The sequence below is a fragment of the Pseudopipra pipra genome, chromosome 2 (assembly GCF_036250125.1).
Source record: "Pseudopipra pipra isolate bDixPip1 chromosome 2, bDixPip1.hap1, whole genome shotgun sequence".
Taxonomy (NCBI): Eukaryota; Metazoa; Chordata; class Aves; order Passeriformes; family Pipridae; genus Pseudopipra; species Pseudopipra pipra.
Genome location: NC_087550.1, coordinates 69,055,235 through 69,077,809, shown reverse-complemented (window position 1 = coordinate 69,077,809; position 22,575 = coordinate 69,055,235). Strand labels below are relative to the sequence as shown.

At 34.8% G+C, this 22,575-nt stretch overlaps 1 protein-coding gene across 18 annotated transcripts in view; it reads left to right on the top strand.

The window, feature by feature from the left end:
* Positions 1 to 22,575, top strand: part of MYCBP2 (MYC binding protein 2) — a 178,923-nt gene that overhangs the window by 136,131 nt on the left and 20,217 nt on the right. For 11 of the 18 annotated variants that reach the window (XM_064645933.1, XM_064645942.1, XM_064645939.1 and 8 more), the window contains 14 exons: positions 5,417 to 5,518; positions 8,144 to 9,787; positions 11,117 to 11,286; positions 12,065 to 12,309; positions 12,984 to 13,151; positions 14,834 to 14,991; positions 15,402 to 15,601; positions 15,884 to 16,033; positions 18,679 to 18,839; positions 19,340 to 19,496; positions 20,133 to 20,357; positions 20,984 to 21,049; positions 21,899 to 22,138; positions 22,277 to 22,375. In XM_064645933.1, coding sequence (XP_064502003.1) covers positions 5,417 to 5,518; positions 8,144 to 9,787; positions 11,117 to 11,286; positions 12,065 to 12,309; positions 12,984 to 13,151; positions 14,834 to 14,991; positions 15,402 to 15,601; positions 15,884 to 16,033; positions 18,679 to 18,839; positions 19,340 to 19,496; positions 20,133 to 20,357; positions 20,984 to 21,049; positions 21,899 to 22,138; positions 22,277 to 22,375 — 3,785 coding nt within the window. The remainder of the gene's footprint in view (positions 1 to 5,416; positions 5,519 to 8,143; positions 9,788 to 11,116; positions 11,287 to 12,064; positions 12,310 to 12,983; positions 13,152 to 14,833; positions 14,992 to 15,401; positions 15,602 to 15,883; positions 16,034 to 18,678; positions 18,840 to 19,339; positions 19,497 to 20,132; positions 20,358 to 20,983; positions 21,050 to 21,898; positions 22,139 to 22,276; positions 22,376 to 22,575) is intronic. The other 7 variants (XM_064645941.1, XM_064645940.1, XM_064645936.1 and 4 more) reach the window with 3 other exon arrangements.

Below are 22,575 nucleotides of genomic sequence, written 5' to 3'. Positions count from 1 at the left end.
AACTTGAATTTTTATATTGACAGTATTTTGCTTTTGTATGTGTTTTTCACTGTAGACAAGTCATGAAAGTGCATTTTCAATACTGTATGCAACTTTGGGTTTATTATAAAGGTAAATATTTTATGTAGTACAAGATTATGATAATTCTTTTAACATCAAAAATGCACTGCAGTAAGTTCATAAGTGTTAACTTACCTCCTAAATTCCTATTTTTGTCATTCCTCCTAACTTTAGGCCTGTAGCTGGACAGTGGGAACAACTTGGTACTGCTCATCAGAAAGGTTTTGGTAGTTTTCTGTTAGGTGTTCATAGGACTAGCATGGGCATGAAAGTTTGCACTTTGAGGTGAAACTAACCTGATTACTAATGGGAGGACAGGAAACTTTTTTGGTCATGAATAATGAAAGCTGAAAGCTCAGCTTTCACGATGGATAGCTGATGTTGCAATAAGTTCTTTCTTACATACCGAACAGTTATAGCATGGGTTACAGGAATACTAGTTTTCTCCTATGTCCCATAAACTGCCCTTCTGAAGTGCCTTAGTTCTTTCTTGTGGGACTCTGTCAAGTCAGTTCACTTTCTATGTCTATGCAGTCCTGGGTCTATCCAGCTCAGCTTATGAAGTGACAGTGAAGTTGCTTCGTGTGAGAACTAGATTAAAATTTCTAATTCACTTGTATAAAGACTATCAGAAGTATTCTGACTGTGATCTTCCATGGTTATTCTGGACTTAAACCAATGTCCTGAAAGCAGAATATTCCGAAAACTACTCAGATAAAACAGCTGATTGCCAGTTGTATATTCTTCCCCATCACTTTCAGTTTTCTTCTCTTGTTCAGAGTAGTGAAGTCAGAGTTTCTTATTCAGCTTTGCATAAAAATAACCGTAATTGCCTTATCTCAAATTTCAGATGATTTGTCCTTTAGCATTTAGACCTACATTGTATGAAGAGAAAAGCTGTCAGCATTTTTATTGCCTGCCCAACAAGATCTTGCTCAGCAGGTTTGCCTGTCCCAACAGATTCAGATAAACTGTATTCAATTAGCTATATCTGTGTTTCATGTTCTAATGAGAATCCCTGATTCAAAAGGAAGTCCTTTTTTTGTCAGATAGGGGGAGCACTAGTAGTCTATCAAAGAAAGCAACAACGAAAGTGGAAAAATTTTTCAAGTTTGTCTGATTTGGGATCTTAGTATTACTAAGACCTTAGTATAAGGTCTCAACTGATATGGTCATTTGCCCTTCCAGCAGGGCAAAACTCATCAACCAGATGATACCAGAACTGATATGCTGTTGTGCTACTGTGATTTGATACAAGGATTTTCTTTCAAACAGTTTATGAAACATGTAATTAAAAGTTAAATCCATTAAATAACACATCCCAAGGGTCCATATTAAGTCAATTGAATTTTTGCTTTCTCTAATGGACTGATGATAGTATAATAGGTGAAAGAAGTTGTGCCAGCCTAGATTTCCATTACTACAGAGGTTATATACTAAATACTAGTCTTGACTGAAAGTCAGCCTAAATAGTTCAGTCTACCACTTAAATTTTCTGTTCTTCCTCAGATTATCTCTACCTCTGAGGAGAAATTTGATTGAGAAGTGTGATTCTGAGGAAAGTTAGGATCATGCTGAATATTAATTTTGAATACCTAAAATATAGAATTATTTCCTTTTTTTAGATTTTTACAATAGGAAGAAAAATGTTTATCTGATTAAACATACTTTGTGCCAGTGACAGTAGTCACTGCAGTTTTCCTTTAGAAGTGTTTGTAGCTAGTTGGTTTTTTTTAGGAATGGTTTCTGCACTTGGGGTCTGATTTGGTTTCCAAATTGATTTAATGAAGAGAGAATAGGCTTGTCACAACCTTTTATCCTCCAGTGTCTGGTTATTTTTTTGCAGAAATATTATAGTTTGGGATAACCACTTCCTCAGATACAATGCTTGAAGAAATAGAAAGTGTTCCTATTTTTTTCACATCATAAATAAGTAAACTAATAACAGTCATCTGTGTTATATCAAAGAATTTGTTTACAGAAGGCATATCATAAAAAAAGAAGGAGTTACTCTGTTTTCTCAGTTTTGTGTTATTTGCTAGAACTATGTGAAGGGCTGATTGTTCTGCCCTGCTTAATTCCTTTGCTAATTTTTACACATGGTTGCACAAGGTAAAAAACTGAGAGATTGTTTCCTTTTTCATGGGGACAGTCAAAATTAAGGTGCGCTTATCATGTGTTTTAATTCTTTGGCAGTCTTTATGCAGCTAAAAGTCCAAAAAAGCTAGAAGAGATTGCATAACCTATCTGGAGTACAAGAACAGCTGTATTGACTTGGAACCTTAGCAAGGTTTTTTTTCCGTTAAGATCACAAGTTTATGTATGTTTCTTCCTTGAATATTTTGCCAAAACAGACTGTAATTACTCCAGCCTGCGTATGCTTGCTTCTGAGAAGTTTGTAAAATCATCAGTAATAGATTTGCTTGTGAATGCAAGCTCCCATAGCTGCAAGATTATTGCTGCTTGCTTGATTTACTTGTCTCTGAACTTTGTGAAAAGCACAGAAGACTCAAATTTCTGATTGAATTCTGAGTACATGCTTCAGCAGTATGTGCTGGGTCATAAAACTCTTTAGACGTGGCAAGTCAGGGAATCAGGATTTGGATGTTGGATGCTGTCCAGCATTAAGTTATCAAAATTTGACAATTGGCTTTGAGCTCTGAACTTGGAAAGGGAAGTGTGAGGCTTTGCAGTCCCTGTTAGACTTCATGCCATGTTTCCTCACATCTGAGTTCATACTGTGAATGAAGAATGGATTTATGGGCTGAAAAAGCTGTGGACCCCCTTGACATGTGTCACATTCTCCCTTTTGCCATGAAGCCCTGCCAGCTTGCTGAGCTCCTGCTTCCTAACTCATCTCAGTCCACCCAGAAGCTGCAGTGCTGAGCTGCTGTTCAGTACAATGTCCTTTGAGGCTGCTTCCTTGCCAATCCATGCTGCAGAGCTGCAATCCAGCCATCCCACTATATCAGCTCCTACCATTCATGTCAGGAGTTCCTTGATACATCCCTTCAGTATTGTGCTACCACATTCTTTTTGGTTTTGTTCCTTTCCCATCTAGGTGCTAGTTAAATAGCGTTTAGAACCACTGGCTTTGGCTGCAATGCTTCTCTCCTCATTTTCTAAACTGTAGAGGGGACGCAAAAGACCAGCATGGATATGGAGCACAAAACTTTTCCTGATAGTGCTTCAGTAAAATGGAGAGAATATTCTCAACCAAGTATGCTGGTCTCTTCCACATTGTGCTGAAGTGACTTAACTGTCAGTTAAACCAATGACAACTGGTTTGACCTTTTTTTCTGCATGTTGCCAAAACATAATTCCTGAAACTTTGAGCTAATAATTTAAATAGCTTCATGCTCTAGGCTTTCCAGATTTTATAATCAAAGATATATCTGGAGAATACACTTGTCCAGGTTAATCCAAAACTGTCCTTGGGAAAACTTATATGGTAAGGGTTGGTGGAAGAGTTCAAATTGTGTCAAGCTTTTTTTTTTCCCCCAGAAATAAATTTGGTTTATAGCATCTTGAAAAATTTCAGTGACAAATAATAAAATCATGAACTTATTTTTTTATCTACCCTTCTAGCCCAGGAATGCTTATTTCAGTCTTTCAGTTAATAAACTTAAGTGGCTCAAGTGTTGGTGCTCCAAACCCTACCTTTGGGTAAAGAACTTTGCTAATATTTTTCTGATGATACTGCATTTCAGCTTTTGCTTTCATTAACTCACTCATTCCCCTGCTTTAATAGTATCTAATACTTTCCTTCATTGTTAATATTTAATATCCAATTTTTTTTTTTACTTCAATACATTCTTTTATTTAAGGAAAAAAAATTTAAAAAAAGAATCCTTGTCCAACTGTCACTACAGCATTTGACATTTTCAGGATGTGAAAAAGGTATATTGACTGCCGTAATGAGGACATTCAGCTCACAGTTGTATTTTAGCTTCCGTGCCAGTAACAGAGAGCAAAAGACAAATACATTCTTTCTGAAGAGGCAGCTGTTGCTTAGGCAACATGGCAAAGGCAGGTCAATGCCTTTTCTTCATTGCACATAAAAGCAGTGGGATTTCAGAAGAATCTTTAACTTATCTCCATTCTCCAAAGACATTTTACCAGTTTGTTATAGAGTTTATTTAAAAAAGAGTAACATGAACCAGCTAGTGGTATGTCTTGCCTCCAAATTTGGTTTACCAGTGTTTCCTCAGAGGAAGTAGGCACAGCTGTTACAAGACTGCATCCTACCATGGGAATTAAACTGCCTCTTATATCTCCATATTGTGTAGCTTTTCAAGCTGGAGCTGTTTCCACATTGAAGGAAAGAGTGCGACTAAATATATACTGTAACATTTGAGTATGACATGAGACAGACCTTGCCTGCCTTGTATTTCAAGTCTTTGTAGTCTCTGAGGATGATTAAAAAAGAAGGAATTCTGATCAAAATGCTGGTCCCTCTGGCTGACTAGTTATCCTCGATAGACATAGATTGTTTGCCAAGGCAGCAAGGAAATCATGTGGGAAAGTCATTCTCTTCGACCTACAGTCCCCTTGAAATGACTGAATAGTAGTACATTGTTCAAGATGCACTAGATTACAACATTATAAAATGTAAGTATTCTTAGACATAGAGTGAAAGAATAAAGTATAAATGTGCATTCATGAAAGTGGATTGAGAAATTAGAGAGTAGTTTCTTTTTTTAAAGAATGAAATTCGTACTTCAAACATATGAACACCTTCTCATTGTAGAGGCTCTAGAACTATAGGTCATTGCATAAGATATGGGGGTTAGTATGTTTTGTGTACAAGTTTGTAAATACAGTACCAGACAAAAAGAAGTCTTAAGCAGTTTGGGAAACAGATGGTTTAGATGGCTTTAATGTATTTTTCTTCTTTCTTTCCAGTGATTAGCAAGACATTCCAACAGAAATATGTAGATGTTCTCTAATTTTCACTAAAGAATGTGTAATTTTATCATCCAGAAGGAGATATTGAAGTTCTAAATAATTCATCTCTGAATTTCCAGATTACAAGGGTTCAGTTCAAACCAGGGTTCAGTTCCAAACTAGACGCTGCTGGGTTTTATAATAAGCCATAGATCTCATTGGCTATTCTCCATAAATTACATTTTTAGATCCTAGAAACTATATGGAAGTCACAGCATTTTTAGATTGGGGAACTGATCTACTGCATTCTACTACAAACTACTCTTTTTCATTTAAAGCTGATGGAGGACTCTAAATGAATTCAGAATACTTAACAGAGGAAATACCTATAATTTAAAATGCTTGTTTTTATCTTTGCTGCTTTTCCATTGAATCTGTGCTGCTTCTGTGCAACTGTTTTCCACTGTAGAAACTCCATCCTGCTGCCTTGCTTCTCGTGAGCGTATTTACAAAACTAGTGATGTAGCTGGGCCTGCCTCTGCTATTTCATCTCTCTCTCACAAACTGAAGGGTGGGTATGCATGCCAACATAGCAAGGTTATTCAAATTTTTACATCCAAAATGTTGTTTTCTTTTTTTTCTCCTTCCATTCATTTTCATTTCATTCATTTAATAAAATAATGTTTTTTGAAAACAAATGTTCAGTTCTGGTATTTGTTGGGAGCTCATTTGATATAACCATTCAGTGTTGCTTTCCTGAGTTGCAACAACTCCATGATAGACAATCTAGCTGCCTCTTTCTGCTCTGTAAACAGGAAAGTGACTTTAGTCTAATTTAATAACACCTGTTTTCAAACAACGTGCAAGCAAAGTATGTAAGAGGAAAGGGGGGGGAAATCTGGGATTTTTTTGCTATATTATGCAATTTTTCATTTGGGCATTTTTCTTTTTCGTGCTGATAGTCTAGAATGCCAATTAGGATTATTTACCTGTATATGTGCAAAACCAAACCTTTGTCTTTAAAATACAAGACATTTTTTGTTACTGGAAGCTACTGCTAGGCTATACCTTTTATAAGGAGTTTTGTTCTAGAATGTTTTCCTGATTGATATGCACTAATTGTGCGTGTACTTTATTTTTCATACGTTGCTGAATGGTTTGAAGTTTTTTATGTCCTCCAAAAAGATTATTGTCATATTTTCACTTTTTTAATCTGTTCTATGAGGCATTCTTTAAAAAGTTCTACCTAAAGTATTTTCTCATCTGGCAGACCTTGAATTAATTTTTTTATTTGTTTTGGGGAAAAATGTGTATAAAAATAATTATAATTTGCATTTTGGAATTTATTGATCACAAAATAAACATCTCAAAATGGCTCATCAGTAAAACTGATGTAGAACTCAACTGGCATGTGTGAAATGCTTGGACTGATACTTAAGAAACTTTTTGGTTTTTTCTTTTAGCAAGAACAATCATTTTATAAACCACAATGTACCATGCTATTTCTTTCCTTCCTCTTCCCTGCCCCAAGTCAAAAATAATTATAGAACTCATAAGAAAAAAGACAGATTAGACTCTCAAAATTGATTAGAATGGTATTTGAGATATTATTATATTCTACATTTGGCATATTATTCCTGAATAGAGACACAGTATGTCTTCTGTGCCCGGAGAAGTGTGAACTCCTACCATGACCTGGGAAGGCAGGAGAGTGGCCTAACCTTCAATTTTGTTAAATATTGTGACATAATTCATTCCCTTCACTTTTTTGTGTTGCTGTTCATTTTATTATAAGGTACTTAAATATGGGGATAGCAAATTAGTAAGAATCAGTTTGTAACTCAAGGAATCATCTGGGTTGCTAAATTTTACTCAAAAACTTTTCTTTTTTTTTGGATCGTGAAAGGTAGTAGTATGAAAAAAACTGCATCTATATATTTTCTACCATAGGGGTAAGTCTTTGTGATTTAGATCTGCATGAACTTGGCTCAAATCCCAGGATGCATAAGAAACTGAACACTGATTTCACACTTCCTAAGTAAATACTGAAGGTACTAGGAAAAGATGACCGCCTATCCCCTGTTCCCATTAGAAATCAAGGCAGAAATTAGCAGATTTTCTCTGATTATATGAAATTTTATTTTTTGACAAATAGTTGCTTCCTAAAAATACACCCAGACAAGTGGAAATGACCTTTTAATATCTAGAAAAGTAAAATAATCCGAAGTACTGTGTCCTAAATCTACAAGCTTTACTAGGGAAATCTTTTCATGCTTAACTAATGAAAACCCATTCAGATCAGAAAGATTTAAATCTGTGTTCAAGACTTTGCAGTGTAGAGACAGCTATATTAACTGTTGAATTGCTTGCCAGTAATTTCAACATTGCTTGTATTAATTTTTGTATGGACTTATATTAAGTTACCTATAGTTTTTATAGTTCTGCAGATTAATATATGTACAGAGTCAATGTGCGTATGACCAATAAAGTAGTGCATGAAAATAAGAGGACATCAATGACCAGAGTTGTTGGTTTAGCTTAGTGGTTGAGAAAAGTGGGTTTGTTGGTTTTGGGGTTTCTTAAATGGGTTGTGTTTTGGTAGCAGAACATGGATAGTTTGTGGTCTTGAATAGGTGGATGCCTCAGATTATCAGTCTGAATAGTTTAAGCATGTTTGCAAGCCTCTTGCCCAATTTACCTTATAACTATGTTTACTTCCTACAATTCCTGACTTTTGAACATTAAAAAAAAATAAATCTGGTAATAGATTTGGTATCTATGCAAGTCTCTTGTTACAGTCAGGCTGACACACATGGAGATAATAAATAAATAATCTCTGGTTTCTGTTGCAACTGTCGTAAATTGAGTTAACTCCTGGCATTTTACCTAAAGGTGTAAATTGTGCTTCCTTTACTAGTGTTTTGTGGAAACAGTGAACTGTGCCTTTTGATAGCTCCATAGTTGTGTTTTCTTTGTAAATATTTTCTAACACTTGTTTATATATATATCTTTAGGAAAAGAAATGTATTGAAAATATTCTGGGTGAAAAAAGATCCTGTCATGTTTCCTTTCATTTTTATGTGGACAGAAGCATGTGTTTGATCTTTATCTTGTGTTCAGGTCTTTAGTCCTTGTTTTTTACTATTAAAGGTATCACTGTAAACATAACCATTCAATTTTAAAATATACTGCACAGGTGACCGAATGAATTTCACAGGAGCTGCTAGACCGGTTTCTCCAGCTGGAAAGACAGACACACCATCGAAGCACAGAGCTGACTGCAGGTCCCCCAAACTTGATGTGCGAATGAACAGAGCTGTTGCTGACCAGAAGAAACCCAGAAATACAGAAGGCTTATCTGCCAGTGAGTGTCTTATCCTGAAATCAGATGCTGCAAAGCTGCGGTCAGACTCGCACAGCAGGTCTTTGTCGCCAAATCATAACACTTTGCAAACACTAAAAACTGATGGAAGAACAACGACTGGACTGAGAGCCGAATCTCCAGGGCCAGGAACCCGGTCATCTTCTCCAAAGACAAAGACCCTTACAGCTGTTAGATCTGGTGCTAGTTCTCCACGATCCTCATCACCCCATGACAAAACTCTACCTCAGAAACCTTCATCCCCTGTAAAAACAAAGCTTGATCCTCCTCGAGAACGCTCCAAATCAGATTCCTACACATTAGATCCAGACACCCTTCGCAAAAAGAAAGTGCCACTAACAGAACCCTTAAGGGGGAGGTCCACTTCACCTAAACCAAAAATTATTGCAAAAGATGGAAAACCTGTTACAGAAACTGAAAATAGAGCTCCTTCCCCTCATGTCGTACAAGAAAATCTTCACAGTGAGGTAGTTGAAGTATGTACTTCAAGTACTTTAAAGACTGACAGCATTACAGATACCACCTGTGAGGACAACACCGAATTCAGAAGTCTGGACGATGGTTCTAATAAAGTTCATTTCAGCATAGGCAAAGCACCACTGAAGGATGAGCAAGACATGAGAGCATCTCCAAAAGTGAGCCGTAAATGTGCTGGTAGACACACAAGACCCAAAAAGGAAAAATCCAACTTTCTTTTCAAAGGAGATGGCTCCAAGCCTGTAGAGCCTGCCAAGCAAGCAATGTCACCTTCTGTTGCAGAATGTGCTAGAGCTGTATTTGCTGCATTTCTTTGGCATGAAGGAATAGTTCATGATGCTATGGCATGCTCATCTTTTTTGAAGTTTAATCCAGAACTGTCCAAAGAGCATGCGCCCATACGAAGCAGTCTTACTCAACAGCCTGCAGAGGAAAAAGAAACGAAGTTGAAAAATAGACATTCATTGGAAATATCATCTGCTCTTAACATGTTCAACATCTCACCTCATGGACCAGATATATCTAAAATGGGTAGCATCAATAAGAACAAAGTCCTCTCAATGTTAAAAGAACCACCTCTGCATGAAAAGTGTGAGGATGGAAAAACTGAAACTACCTCCTTTGAAACATCCGGTCATCACACAATAAAATCCAAGTCTCCTCTTCCATTAACACTGCAGCACTTAGTAGCTTTCTGGGAAGATATTTCTTTAGCAACTATTAAAGCAGCTTCCCAAAACATGATTTTTCCAAGTCCTGGTTCTTGTGCAGTGTTAAAGAAGAAGGAAAGTGACAAAGATAACAAGAAAGCTAAGAAAGAGAAAAAGAAAAAGGAAAAGGTTGAGACTAGGCCAAGGGGAAATCTTTTTGGTGAAATGGCCCAGCTTGCAGTGGGAGGACCTGAAAAAGACACCATCTGTGAGTTGTGTGGAGAATCCCATCCATATCCAGTGACCTACCACATGAGACAAGCTCATCCAGGTAAGATTCCATATTTAATTCCCATCTCAATCTAGAAAGTGTATTTCACACACATGTTCCAGTATTAGTTACTGTTATGAAAATGAGTCGGACTACCTTGTCTATTAGTGTAAGACCCCAGGCTCGCCTCACGAGCTCATTAGGGGGGTTTTACGTCGAAAAAGTATAAGGCCCCAAACCCACCTGATGGATTTATTAAGGGGACCTTCAGTTCTTTTGTCCCTTAAGGCTGCACTTGGGAAAAATGCTACAACATTTTCAAGGGGTCATAATAACACACTTGTACTGGCAAACTTTGGAAGATAAGGAAACTTGGAAAAAGTGTAAAGCATACAGTCAACATAAAGCATTTCATAAAGGACTGACTTAGGAAATTTCAACCCAACAAGAAAAGTGAATAAGAAGTAGTAGTAAAGGGGGGAAGAGGGGAGAGGAGAGGATGGAGAGAGTGTTGTTTTGAGCCAGTAATAATTTTTTTCCAGACTCTCACAATTATATACACTAAATTAAAATTTATACTTACATAAAGATTATTTACACATCTTTGTATGTGATTTCAAGTAGTTCTGGATCTAAACTTTCAAATACACCAAATAACATTGTTTGAACCACAGTCAAAATAATGTTCTGACCTTACAGTAGCTCTTCAGAAACATGCCATTTTTTTACACTTTAGGACTTGAAACTGTGCTGGGAAAATTGAAAATAAAATAAAAAATGAGATTGGTCATTTGGAGTTTCTACTTTGCCAAAAGTTTTTTGTTACTGTTTTACTCTTAATAGTAGAAAACTTTTATTTATCTGCTGTGTCAGTACTGGGTATCAAGGACTTAATATTTGGTATACTTTCTGGTATGTATGTTTTTTTTAGCTCTGTATGCAAAGTTAAAGCAAAATTTCTATTCAGCAATTATCGGTTCCCTGAATCTTTCTGAGAAATGCTAATCAGCAAAGGAATACACTCCATTCCCTCTTAAGCTTTGTTAGCTAGGAGATAAGGTTTTCATGTTTATTAAATCACAGATAATGTTGGCTAACTTATAATACTGACCTTACCGCCAGCTATTTGAATAGGGAACTGTTGATGCTTTGGACAATTTCCTAATAAAAACTTGAAAACTTTATTATTTCATAATAAAAACTTAAAAACTTGAAAACATGGACAAAAACATTGTTTTGTAACCAATTCAGACTTACAGAAAAGTAGAAAACTAGGCCAGAAGACAAGTATCTTCCTACCCCCTCTTCATCCCTCTTCTACAGTAATAGAAGATATAATAGTAACCCTTCTTTTGAAATAACTTGTTTTTCCCTCTTTCCCCAACATAGGTTGTGGCCGTTACGCAGGTGGCCAAGGTTACAACAGCATTGGGCACTTCTGTGGAGGATGGGCTGGCAATTGTGGCGATGGTGGTATTGGAGGAAGCACTTGGTATTTGGTTTGCGATCGATGCAGAGAAAAATATCTCCGTGAAAAGCAAGCAGCAGCAAGAGAGAAGGTATTTTCAGCTGGTTTTCATATGTTTAGGTATCTTGTCTCCTTAACAGTGCTGTGTTCACAACTTGAAAATGAGGTTAGGCCGGTTTAAAAAACTTGGAATTTCATAACTTTGAAAGGTTTTGGAATATCCTCTTATGCTATTGTTAGGTTTAAGATGATAAGATAGAAATTTTGCCAACTTCCAAACTGCCAATCAGATTTCTTCTCTTCAGATGATAGTGTTTTCAAATTTATAATTTTTTTTTTTTATCCCACTATAACTGCAGCATTGAATGTAATACCTAATTTTTTTAAGTATTTGTCAGTTTATTTAACTTTGAATTGTTATATTTGTTTACTGAAATGAATGCTGTTTTAACTTTGTGTTTATAGTTTCTTTAATGATCTTAATAATCCAGAACATTGGATACAAGATGCCACTAGAGCAATTTTTAATGGGAATAGTATGAAAGGTGATGTTCTTATATTGGTGTTCCAGGACTAATTTCAGATTCTTGCTTAAAGTATACAAATAAGTTGAGGTTCTAAGGTAAGCAGAACAATGCTAATTAAACTTTTTTTTTTTTAACTAAATTTGTTGAAACTTTGTGCACACAAAATTAATCCTGAGGCAGTTGTCAAAGCTATCAGCTTTTTATTAAATGTTTGCAAAGTTTTAAAAATAAAAGTGCATTTTGTCATAGAAAATATTTTACAACAGATTTAGTATAAGCTATGTTATCAGATTTTCCTGTGGTGAAGTATAATTTAATTATATGGTTTTTAAATTTATCTAGATTAAACAATCTAGGAGAAAACCAATGCAAGTTAAGACACCTCGTGCCTTGCCAACTATGGAAGCTCATCAAGTGATTAAAGCAAATGCGCTCTATTTACTGTCACTGAGTAGTGCTGCTGAGCCAAGTATCCTCTGCTATCACCCTGCAAAAGCATTCCAATCTCAACTTCCCAGTCTCAAAGAAGGAATTTCTGAAGACTTTCCCATTAAAATGCCATGTCTCTATCTACAGACTTTAGCAAGGTGATTAAAGGAAGTGTATGAGTACTGACTTTATTACTTACCTATGTATAGTGTTGAATAAAAATGTGTGTATAAATTAAATGAAAACTTATATAGAAAAATACGTATTTATATTTATTCTTCTGTCTCTTAATCGATGATCTTTTTCAATCTCATAAATTGTATTTTCTCATAATGTCAAATATACCCTAAGTAGTTTTTCAGTGCTAAATATTTTTTAACAACAGTTTAGTTTCTGTCCAAAGAATTTAGAATTTCCCAAAGAGTTTAACTTAGTGTGTTAGTAGCAGACATATGTGCTACTTTTTCCTCTTCACAGTTAAAAATAGTTAGAAGGAAACCAGGCGACTTGGGCTTTTTGGTACTTTTAAGTAGATTTCACTTTAGTGTGTCATGTTTATGTTGGATAGACGTTTGGACCTAAAATACATTCTGGAAATACCTAAAAAAATACTAAAAGATAGTAAAGAGTGATCCCCACTCCCTCTTGCTTGAAAATGCCATTGTATTTTCCAGTACCACTTTTAAGTCACAACTAGCTTAAAAGCATTAGTACTCCAAGGAGTAAATGAATAGTGTTGCCTAACTAAATGTATTGGTGAAGGACTTTTGTGTATGTGTGTTTCAGGAACTTGTAATCCTTAATCCTAATTTAAAAATCTTATTTGATTTAGGCATCATCATGAAAATTTTGTTGGGTACCAGGATGACAACCTCTTCCAGGATGAGATGAGATACTTGCGCTCAACTTCAGTACCTGCACCATATATCTCAGTTACTCCTGATGCAAGTCCTAATGTCTTTGAGGAACCAGAGAGTAACATGAAATCTATGCCCCCAAGGTATTTCCTTATAATTCTAGGTACTACATACAAGTGTTAAAGCATTAGGATAACACCAATTAAAAAAAAAAGGAAAACATTGCTGCAGCTAAGTAGCTAAAGTATCAGATCAGCAGAGATCAGTCTCTGAAATGGCAACAAAAAAGCCAAAAGGATATGAAGCTGTAGTTAGAAAAATATCTTCAGGGAATCATAACTTATCATGTATATTTTCAACCATTAGCAATGGAATATGTTTGATTATGCAAATATGCAAGGAATATGCAAATCACAATTGCAACTTTTAACTGTACTGCAAACCAATTGCTTCTCTCTAGAAAGGTCCTGGGTTTACAACCTAAATATGAAAAAAATTTGTTCAATTGATAAGGACTCAGCATACCTCAGGGGAATTTATCCATAGTCTTTACTCCAGGCTTGCTTGTCTCCTAGAGACAATTTTTTCAGAATCTCCAAAACTTTAGAAGTGATCTAAAGATCAGTAATCCAAGGACCAAAGCTGTTGCAAACTCCTTGAAAATGTAGCAGCTTTTTTCACTGTATATCTATTCTTTACCACAACTGACTGAATGTATATTAATGGACTTTTTGAAAGAAGTGGCTGTTGTTCTCCATTCAGAATTTCATTCTGAAGGGAAGTTTTAGAAATTTCATTACCTTACAGTTTTCAGAGCAAATGTTGCTGCTTCCCTCTGTGTGGAAGTTAAAATGTCACTGAAAAAATTGCAACTTAATGCTATCTAGAACCAAGAGTGCTAGATGGTTTCTGTCAGGTTAAGCCACTTGCTTATCTCATTAGGTTTACTGTGATCTAATTCAAGCAGTTACAGAATTTTTTGTTTTGCTAGGCTAAAAAAGGCTCTTACTGTTAATAATAGTCTAGAATCAACTTAGATGCTTAGTGTTTTCAGATGTCGGTGATTCCTCATATTATAGTGAGGATGTAATGAAGAGAAGACTTGCTTTTAATCTGTTTTTATTTCAATCTGTTATATTTTATACTGACTGCAAAAACAGTTTATTGGAATACTACAATCTACAATGTAGTCTTTTCAGAAATAGAACTTTTCTAACAAAACTCCTTAAGAGTGCTTCGTATTGGTATATTCCTTTATTAAAACTGTGGACACCATGGTCTCCTGAGGCCTATAGGGACAGCATAAACTGGGAGTTCTTCTGCAGACTGTAAGAAGTCCATGGAAGGTAAGGAGTAAAACATGTCAGAGGTATAGCCATAGCAATTGAAAATTGACTTTAAGGCTAGTGATGTTAGAAACTATATACTTCACATAAAATTCTAAATTTCAGTTGGCTTGCATATTAAATATTCACTCCATAGATGTTTTCATGTGCATTCTCAGGACAAGTTTGGTCTGAAACTTCAATTCAGGCATGATCTGTGTGTTTGTATCTCTCTAAAAAAAAATACCTAAATTCTTGGAATCTACCATGTACGTCATTACATTTGTTTATAAAGCACTTGCATGCTTTTTCACCATGTGTAATTCTAATACATATTCCTTCTTTTTCAGCATTTAAATAGTTATTAGGTGCATAAGACAAACTTTCATGCAGTATAGCATTGTCATTATGAAATGCATGTATCCTTATTTAATATTTATGTGTAATTCAGATAATACTCTATATATTTGTTAATGAGTGTATCACTTATTTCTTTGTAGTTTGGAAACCAGTCCAATAACAGATACAGATCTTGCGAAGCGCACAGTCTTTCAAAGATCATATTCCGTTGTTGCATCAGAATATGACAAACAGCACTCAATTTTGCCAGCACGTGTAAAGGCAATCCCTAGGAGACGAGTCAACAGTGGAGATGCAGGTAAGAGCACAGACATCAGAAGCAGGGGAAAATTATTCAAGTATTTGCAGTTCTTCTTGGAAACTGTGGACAAATGTACTTTTAAAATAAATACATGTTGTGGTTTTTATTTCTAGTTATTAATAAACATTAGCTGTTTGTTAGTTGGCACAGGATTAGCCTAAAATCAGCTCAGGAATTACTGATTTTGAAATTTGTGGTGAATCTTTTGCGCTTGATTTAAAAGCAAGGGTGGTATTTTGTTTCTCAGTTGAAGTGCCAATTTTCCACATTACTTTTTTAATGCAATTTTCTCATGGAAAAAATACATCAATTCTAAAAGTGCTTTATTGCTTTTCTTTTTTACTGTGACTATAAAATTGAAATGTGCAAAGAATCTAATGTGTGTATATTTTTATGCTTTTGAATAGAAGTGGGGTCCTCTCTCCTGAGACATCCATCTCCTGAACTTTCTCGGTTAATCTCCGCCCACAGCTCTCTTTCCAAAGGAGAGAGAAATTTCCAGTGGCCAGTGTTGGCATTTGTAATCCAGCATCATGATCTGGAAGGACTTGAAATAGCAATGAAACAAGCCTTACGGAAATCTGCTTGCCGAGTCTTTGCCATGGAGGTATTAATGTACTAATGGACCTTGCATGATTAAAATAAGATGGTTGTAAATTCTCTCTTGAAACTTTTTTTTAAGATTATGCTATGTCCCCTGTAATACAGTTGTCATTTTAGTAAACTGTTACAGCTACAGAGCAATGTGTCTTACTTGAAGAACTTTGCATTATTATTTGCCTGTCCAAAAGCATCAGTGCACCTTCATACATAAATGGTTTAAGAAATGGTTTTACTTCAGTAGGTTTGCTTAACCAATTGATAACACCTTGTATGTAATTTATTTTAGGCTTTCAACTGGCTTCTTTGTAATGTCATTCAAACAACTTCTCTTCATGATATTTTATGGCATTTTGTGGCTTCCCTGACTCCTGCACCTGTAGAGCCAGAAGAAGAAGAGGATGAAGAAAATAAGTCAAATAAAGAAAATGCAGAACAAGTAAGTAACATTCAGCATTCCTTTCCTATCTGTTGATTTTGTAGGCAAATTAGAAATATTTTTATGTGGGGAAAAAAAATCCTTAATCCTCTCTCAGAAGCTTAAATTGAAATTGAACTCATTTTGTAGACATAGATAAATTAATTTTTCTTCTAAATCATCAGATTTTTTGTGCTGATGAATTGCATAGTCTTTTAATGCATTATTGTTATGGGAAATAAAAAAGAAAAAAAGCACAAGCACGTTGTTAATCCAGTAACAAAACAATGTACAGATTGCTTTTTATTTTTCCTTTGCCCTACAATGAGAGGAAAGAAAAGAGAAAATATTTTTCAGAGAAGCTTTGTGGTTTGGTCTACTCTGTCTTTCAGTGCTCTAAGAAAAGTCCACAGTTAATAATGAAAATGTATAGTTAATTTGCATAATTCTTTATACATGTGTATATATATATAAATAATTATATATATACGTAATTCTATGTACACTGAACATAGTTAATGTAGTGATTTAAGGAAAATCTATAGTTAGTTATGCAAAATAGTATAGTCTTAACATACCATGCTTCCAAAAGGTATCATACAATCTCTTCTGAACTTAGCTCTGATTTAAAACATTACCATGTCCTCAAAGAATAGCTCAAAAGAAATCATGCTAGTACTGTTAGTAAGTCAGGGTTATCTTTATCACTTCAAATCTAATCCGGTTTTGAAATGAAATTTTCTGAAATTATCCTTTTCAGCATTGTAACCTGGTACACTGCTATAATTGTTTACAAAGCAACTATAATCTTGGCCTAAATTTCATGTGTGATATCAGCTTTTCTCTGTTAGCGTATCAATATGCAGATTTATAATTCTATTTACCTATTTTCAAGTCTGTCAGATTCTTGTATGTATACATTATATCTGATTTGCAATAGCTCTGTGTATTGTATTTTGAATGTTGTTTCTCAGTTTCGCTCCAGCAGTTTTCTGCCTTGTAATAATTTCAACTGCTACACCAAGAGCACTGCTAGAGTGAGGGAAGTGTGGTCCCACTGGTCCTTATGCTGGTCAGCCTCCAAAATAAAAACCTTTACTACATAAAAGAATAAGTAGTGTCCTATTTGTAGTCTGGATAATTATTGACTGAAAGATAAAAGACATTAGAAAGGAATGTTAGAATATGCCACTTCTGCTCTGGTGGGAATGCTGCTGTTGCTTTGATACAGTGAAGAGGGAATTTAAAAATACTCCTTGGTCAAATGGCTAAAATGAATAGTTTTATGGCATATAAGAAAATGACAACAGTTTTCAGCTAATTGTTAAATATCACTCAGGTTATGTGTATTCAGATCACAACATCCTCCTTCAGTAGTCTGATCAAATGATTAAAATACCCATGTAAATATATGTACACAATGTAATAAATCCAAGATGGTTAGGTGCTTTTCCACAACAAGCATTCATTTCCTTATGTGAAATATTTTTACATATTCTTTTAATGTCCCGGGAGATGGAGATAAATTCCAGTGATAGATTCTTTTAAATTGGGGGATGGGGATCTAGAACTATAAACGATTTAACGCATAAGATGTAGATTTGAAGGCAACGTCCTTGCTAAAGCAAAACAAAATTCAAGAATTCTAAGCTGCAGAGGAGATGGTGCAAACAGGATGCTGCTTGTGTAGACAGGATCCTTGGGGAAGAGGGGAATACTCAGGCTTTGAAGAATTGATAATATTTAGTTTAGCATTCAGTTTCATACTTCCTACTTCATACACTGAGTACGCTCTACCATGTTACACCCTCCAGCAAAATACAGAGCAATGTCTGGTTTGATGATTCTTCCCTAGGTAAGCATGTGCCGAAAATCAATTTCAAATAATACCACAGCATTTCTAGCTATTCAAGCAGTTGAGATCCATGGGAAATCTACTTGAAAGAATATACATAGGCAACTTAAAGGGTTTAAAATTACGGGTTTGAATCTGGCTTTGGATTGTCAGGATGTTGGGTCTGTGCAGCTGGTTTCTGTGATTCAAACAGGATCAGATTTTCTTGTAAAAAGAAGCAGGGGGAAACAATTTGTATCTTTTATAAATGAGTCTTTCCATGCCTTCTCAAATAGCATATCATGATCAGAAGCTAGTTTGCTTTCTCTGCTACTCTTCCCCAGAACACAGCTTGCTCTGCTACTGCCTTCGTACCCACTGCTCAGTGGAACTTGTCTCTCCAATCCACAGCTGTTCTGATGCCGACACACCTTGCCTAAGAATTATTATTTTCACAGCTCTAATGAAGTGCAGCAATTAATAACCTTAGCTTAGTTATCAAGTTTGTTATGGCTGGGTTTTGCTGCTCAAAAAAGTTGTTTTTAACAGCTGGAATATGTTATTTTTTTCTAGTTTCTCACATTATTGCAGTGTAATATTTCATATCTTTAAATCATAAGAAGTAAGTGGTAGCATACAGTATCCTTTCCAAATTCTCTGTTTGAGGTTCATGTGTAACTTACTGTAAAAATTCTCTGACAGGAACTGCTCTAAGTTCATCTTCATTACAGGATAAATAGCATAATAATAGCATAAATGTTTTTATTTACTTCACCTTTTTTTTTTTCTCGAAAAGTCTGCTAATAACATAAAAAATTGCTTCACATCTTAGGAAAAAGACACAAGAGTATGTGAGCATCCTCTGTCAGATATAGTGATTGCCGGCGAAGCAGCTCACCCCTTACCGCACACTTTTCATCGCCTTCTTCAGACAATCTCTGATCTTATGATGTCTCTTCCCAGTGGTAGTGCATTACAGCAAATGGCCTTAAGGTAAGCACAAATTCAAGAAAATTCTTAAAAGGATACGTAGAAGACACATGTATGTGTTTATACATATAAATAATAGTTTAAAAGACATGTAGAGAAATGTATTTGCTCTTGAATTCTCTATAGTGTCCACTGTGGAAAAGAAAACATATTACTGAATAACATGGTAGTATCTGTGTGTATGTGCATGGTAGCGTAATGCCTTTTGCTCAGAAATCTGTCACCTGAATAGTATCTTTAAACTGTTTGAAATTTTTTCTGTGTATCTTGTCTCAAAGACAAAAAACGAATAGTAATGGTTGCATTTACTATTAAAATTCTAAGAAAAGGTTTTATTCCTGCCTACCTCAAATGATGCATAGAAAAACTTAAGGTCCTGCAAAATTTGAAGTTAAAGGTTTATAGAAAATATTTTCAGAAGCAAAAATGTAATTAATAGTTTCACTGGTAGGTTATGTCTGAACAATATTCATAATTTCAAAGTCCACTAAATGTGTTTACAGGTGCTGGAGTCTCAAATTCAAACAATCTGATCACCAGTTCCTGCACCAGAGCAATGTTTTTCATCATATCAACAATATTTTGTCTAAATCTGATGATGGAGATAGTGAAGAGAGTTTTAGTATCAGCATTCAGTCTGGTTTTGAAGTCATGAATCAGGCAAGTATTACACCTCCCTCTCAGAAGCTGAGATCATTTATGAAGAGCGTGTACTTCCTGTGATGATTCTGTTTGAATTAAAAGTTGCTTATTGCAATGTCATATTTCCTTGAATGTATCTCAGTTTGGAATCCTGTTGCTGATATTTACATTCTCATGTTTAGCTTTAGAGATTTAAATAATGACCCTTAACCTGTGTATCACTCAAACCTAAATTTTGGAGCAGTGCTTTTGAGTGCTGATTTACAAGTGAAGTGTTTGGGGAGTGTCTTGTAGTCTGTTTGTGTCATTGATTTCGGTAATTTTTTAAATGCTGTCTACTTTCAGTTCGTATTTGCTTATATATTTTTTTCTTCTGTTATTCCAAGGAGCACAAATCAATACTTCTGGTTAATATCTTTAAATTGTTTTCTTCCATCTATTAATACATTTAGGTATTTGCTAATATATTCAACTCTTAACTATTAATATTTCCCTTGATTTAATGGACTAAATAACTTAAACCAATAAATGACAAATTTCTTGGAGAGCATATTCTTCAGAACAGAAGTGTCTGTATGGTTTTAAAAATTGTAAATAATGCCTGTATCTAGCCTTACTTTCAGCTGTTCTAAGTATTTTCATGTGTTTTCACAGGAACTGTGTATAGTGGTTTGTCTAAAAGACCTAACCAGCATTGTTGACATTAAAACATCAAGCCGACCTGCCATGATTGGTAGTTTAACTGATGGGTCTACAGAAACATTCTGGGAATCAGGAGATGAGGATAAAAACAAAACTAAAAACATCACAATTAACTGTGTAAAAGGAATCAATGCACGTTATGTTTGTGTTCATGTAGACAATTCCAGAGATCTTGGGGTAAGAGGAAAATGAAATTAAATGTCTGTCATTGAAGTCCAAGTTGTATATATTTATCAATCAAGAACCACTGTTATCTTTGTCAAGTTCAGTTGGTAATTCTAATTCATAAGCTCACATTTCAAAGTAGTTTATAAATCCTTTAATTTTTAAAGCAGTAACTGTTATGATCTGTCTGATTTTGCAGTCTGTCTGAGTTTGCAGTTGCGTGAACTTGAAACTGGAAAACTTAATTAATTGGCGTCTTCAATATCAGATGCATTTTCAAGCATTTAATAATTTTAAGTTACTTTTCTTGCTCATTGAAATAAGCATTGAAATAAGGAGCTTTCATAAAATCCTAACTATTTCTAGACTTTCTGCATTTTTTTTACTGATCTGTACAGTAATGTTACAAATGTATCTGTATTTCAACTACAGCTCTTAATATAAAGAGCAGTTTTTTGTTTCTGTTTTTTTTGAGAGCTGTGCTTTGGAATTCTTTCTCCCTGGTTTTTATCACTTTTAAATTTTTGGTGGGGGAATGAAACAACTTCTCTCTTTTATTACATACTCTCTTAATACAGGATTGATTAGAACTGTCCTCAGTTGAAGTGTTTCATTCTTATTTTGGTTGTCTGTTGTAGAACAAAGTGACTTCAATGACCTTCCTAACTGGCAAGGCAGTAGAAGATCTCTGCAGAATAAAGCAGGTAAACATTTTAACAGTTGGCATAGGAAAACTGCTGTCATTTTTTGGCTGTACATAGCAGAGATTTTTCTAAGCAAATAGTTTCCACTTCTTGTGGTAGATAAATTACTTTACAAATATCAGGCATCAAAATAATTCTTGGAAAATACTGCATTTAATAATGATAGAATTCAGTCATGTATACTGAATATTGATCAAGCTTTTACTCTGACTTCCAGTAGTAACACTGCATATATTTCAGCATATATGAAATATATGATTCTTATAGCATTATTTATGTTCATTTTTTTAAAAAATATGTATTTTAAAACAAGCTTAATTTGTTACAGTTCATCTCTCTTTTTTACAATTCTTAAGTCTTGCATGTCTTGATAAGGATAGCAAACATTGACTTTCACGGAGGTACAATTTCTCTGGCAGGGGTTTATGTGAATAGGGATGAAATTACTACTGAAAATTGTATGTTGTATTTTCAGTTAAATTATGGTGGCTTTTTTTTCCTTTCTTAATTAAAGTAGTGAGCAAATACTAGTTCTAAGAGTTGAGTTTTCTTAATATGTGAACTCATGCTTTGAGGATAAAAGGGATAGGTTGGCCACTGTTTCTGATAAGCTTTAAAGACAAAAAAGAAATGACTATATATAATTTTTTTAAGTTTGAGACTTTTTTTTAATCTGAATTCAAAAGATTGAATATTTTTATAATTAAACAGAAGTCTTAATGCTCAGGATGAAAATTTCATTGCAAGCATTGTATTTGTTGCAGTAATACATGATGGGTTTGTTTTAGAGGTAGGTGACTTTTTGTTTGACATAACATCAGTTCCAATCTTTATATTCCTCTTTAATAGGTAGACTTGGATTCAAGACATATTGGCTGGGTAACAAGTGAACTTCCTGGGGGTGACAATCACATCATCAAAATTGAATTGAAGGGTCCAGAGAACACACTGAGAGTTCGACAAGTGAAAATTCTTGGATGGAAAGATGGTGAAAGCATTAAAATAGCAGGCCAGATTTCTGCAAGTGTCGCTCAACAAAGAAACTGTGAATCTGAGACACTGCGAGTATTCCGACTTATAACATCCCAGGTGGGATTTTAATGATGCATTATACAGTGAAAGTTACTACATATTGTAGACTTTCAGTGCTTTATGTTTTAATGTAAAATGCCACAGCTGCATCGGTTTATCTTTGAGATATGCTAATTGTCATTGTCTTTCTTCCAGGTATTTGGAAAACTCATCTCCGGAGATGCTGAGCCAACCCCAGAACAAGAAGAAAAAGCATTATTGTCTTCCCCAGAAGGAGAAGAAAAAGTACACAATGTATTTATTTGTGTTCTATCAATAATACTTTGCTGAAAAAATGATCCAGGATGATTTTCATTATTTATCCCATTTCTCATGCATAATTTTTAGATCAAAACAGAAGTAAAATGCCACAATTGCTTATTTTTAAAAAGTTATAATGGATCTTTTTATGAATAAATTATAATTGAGGGATATGCATTTAATGCAAACGTCAT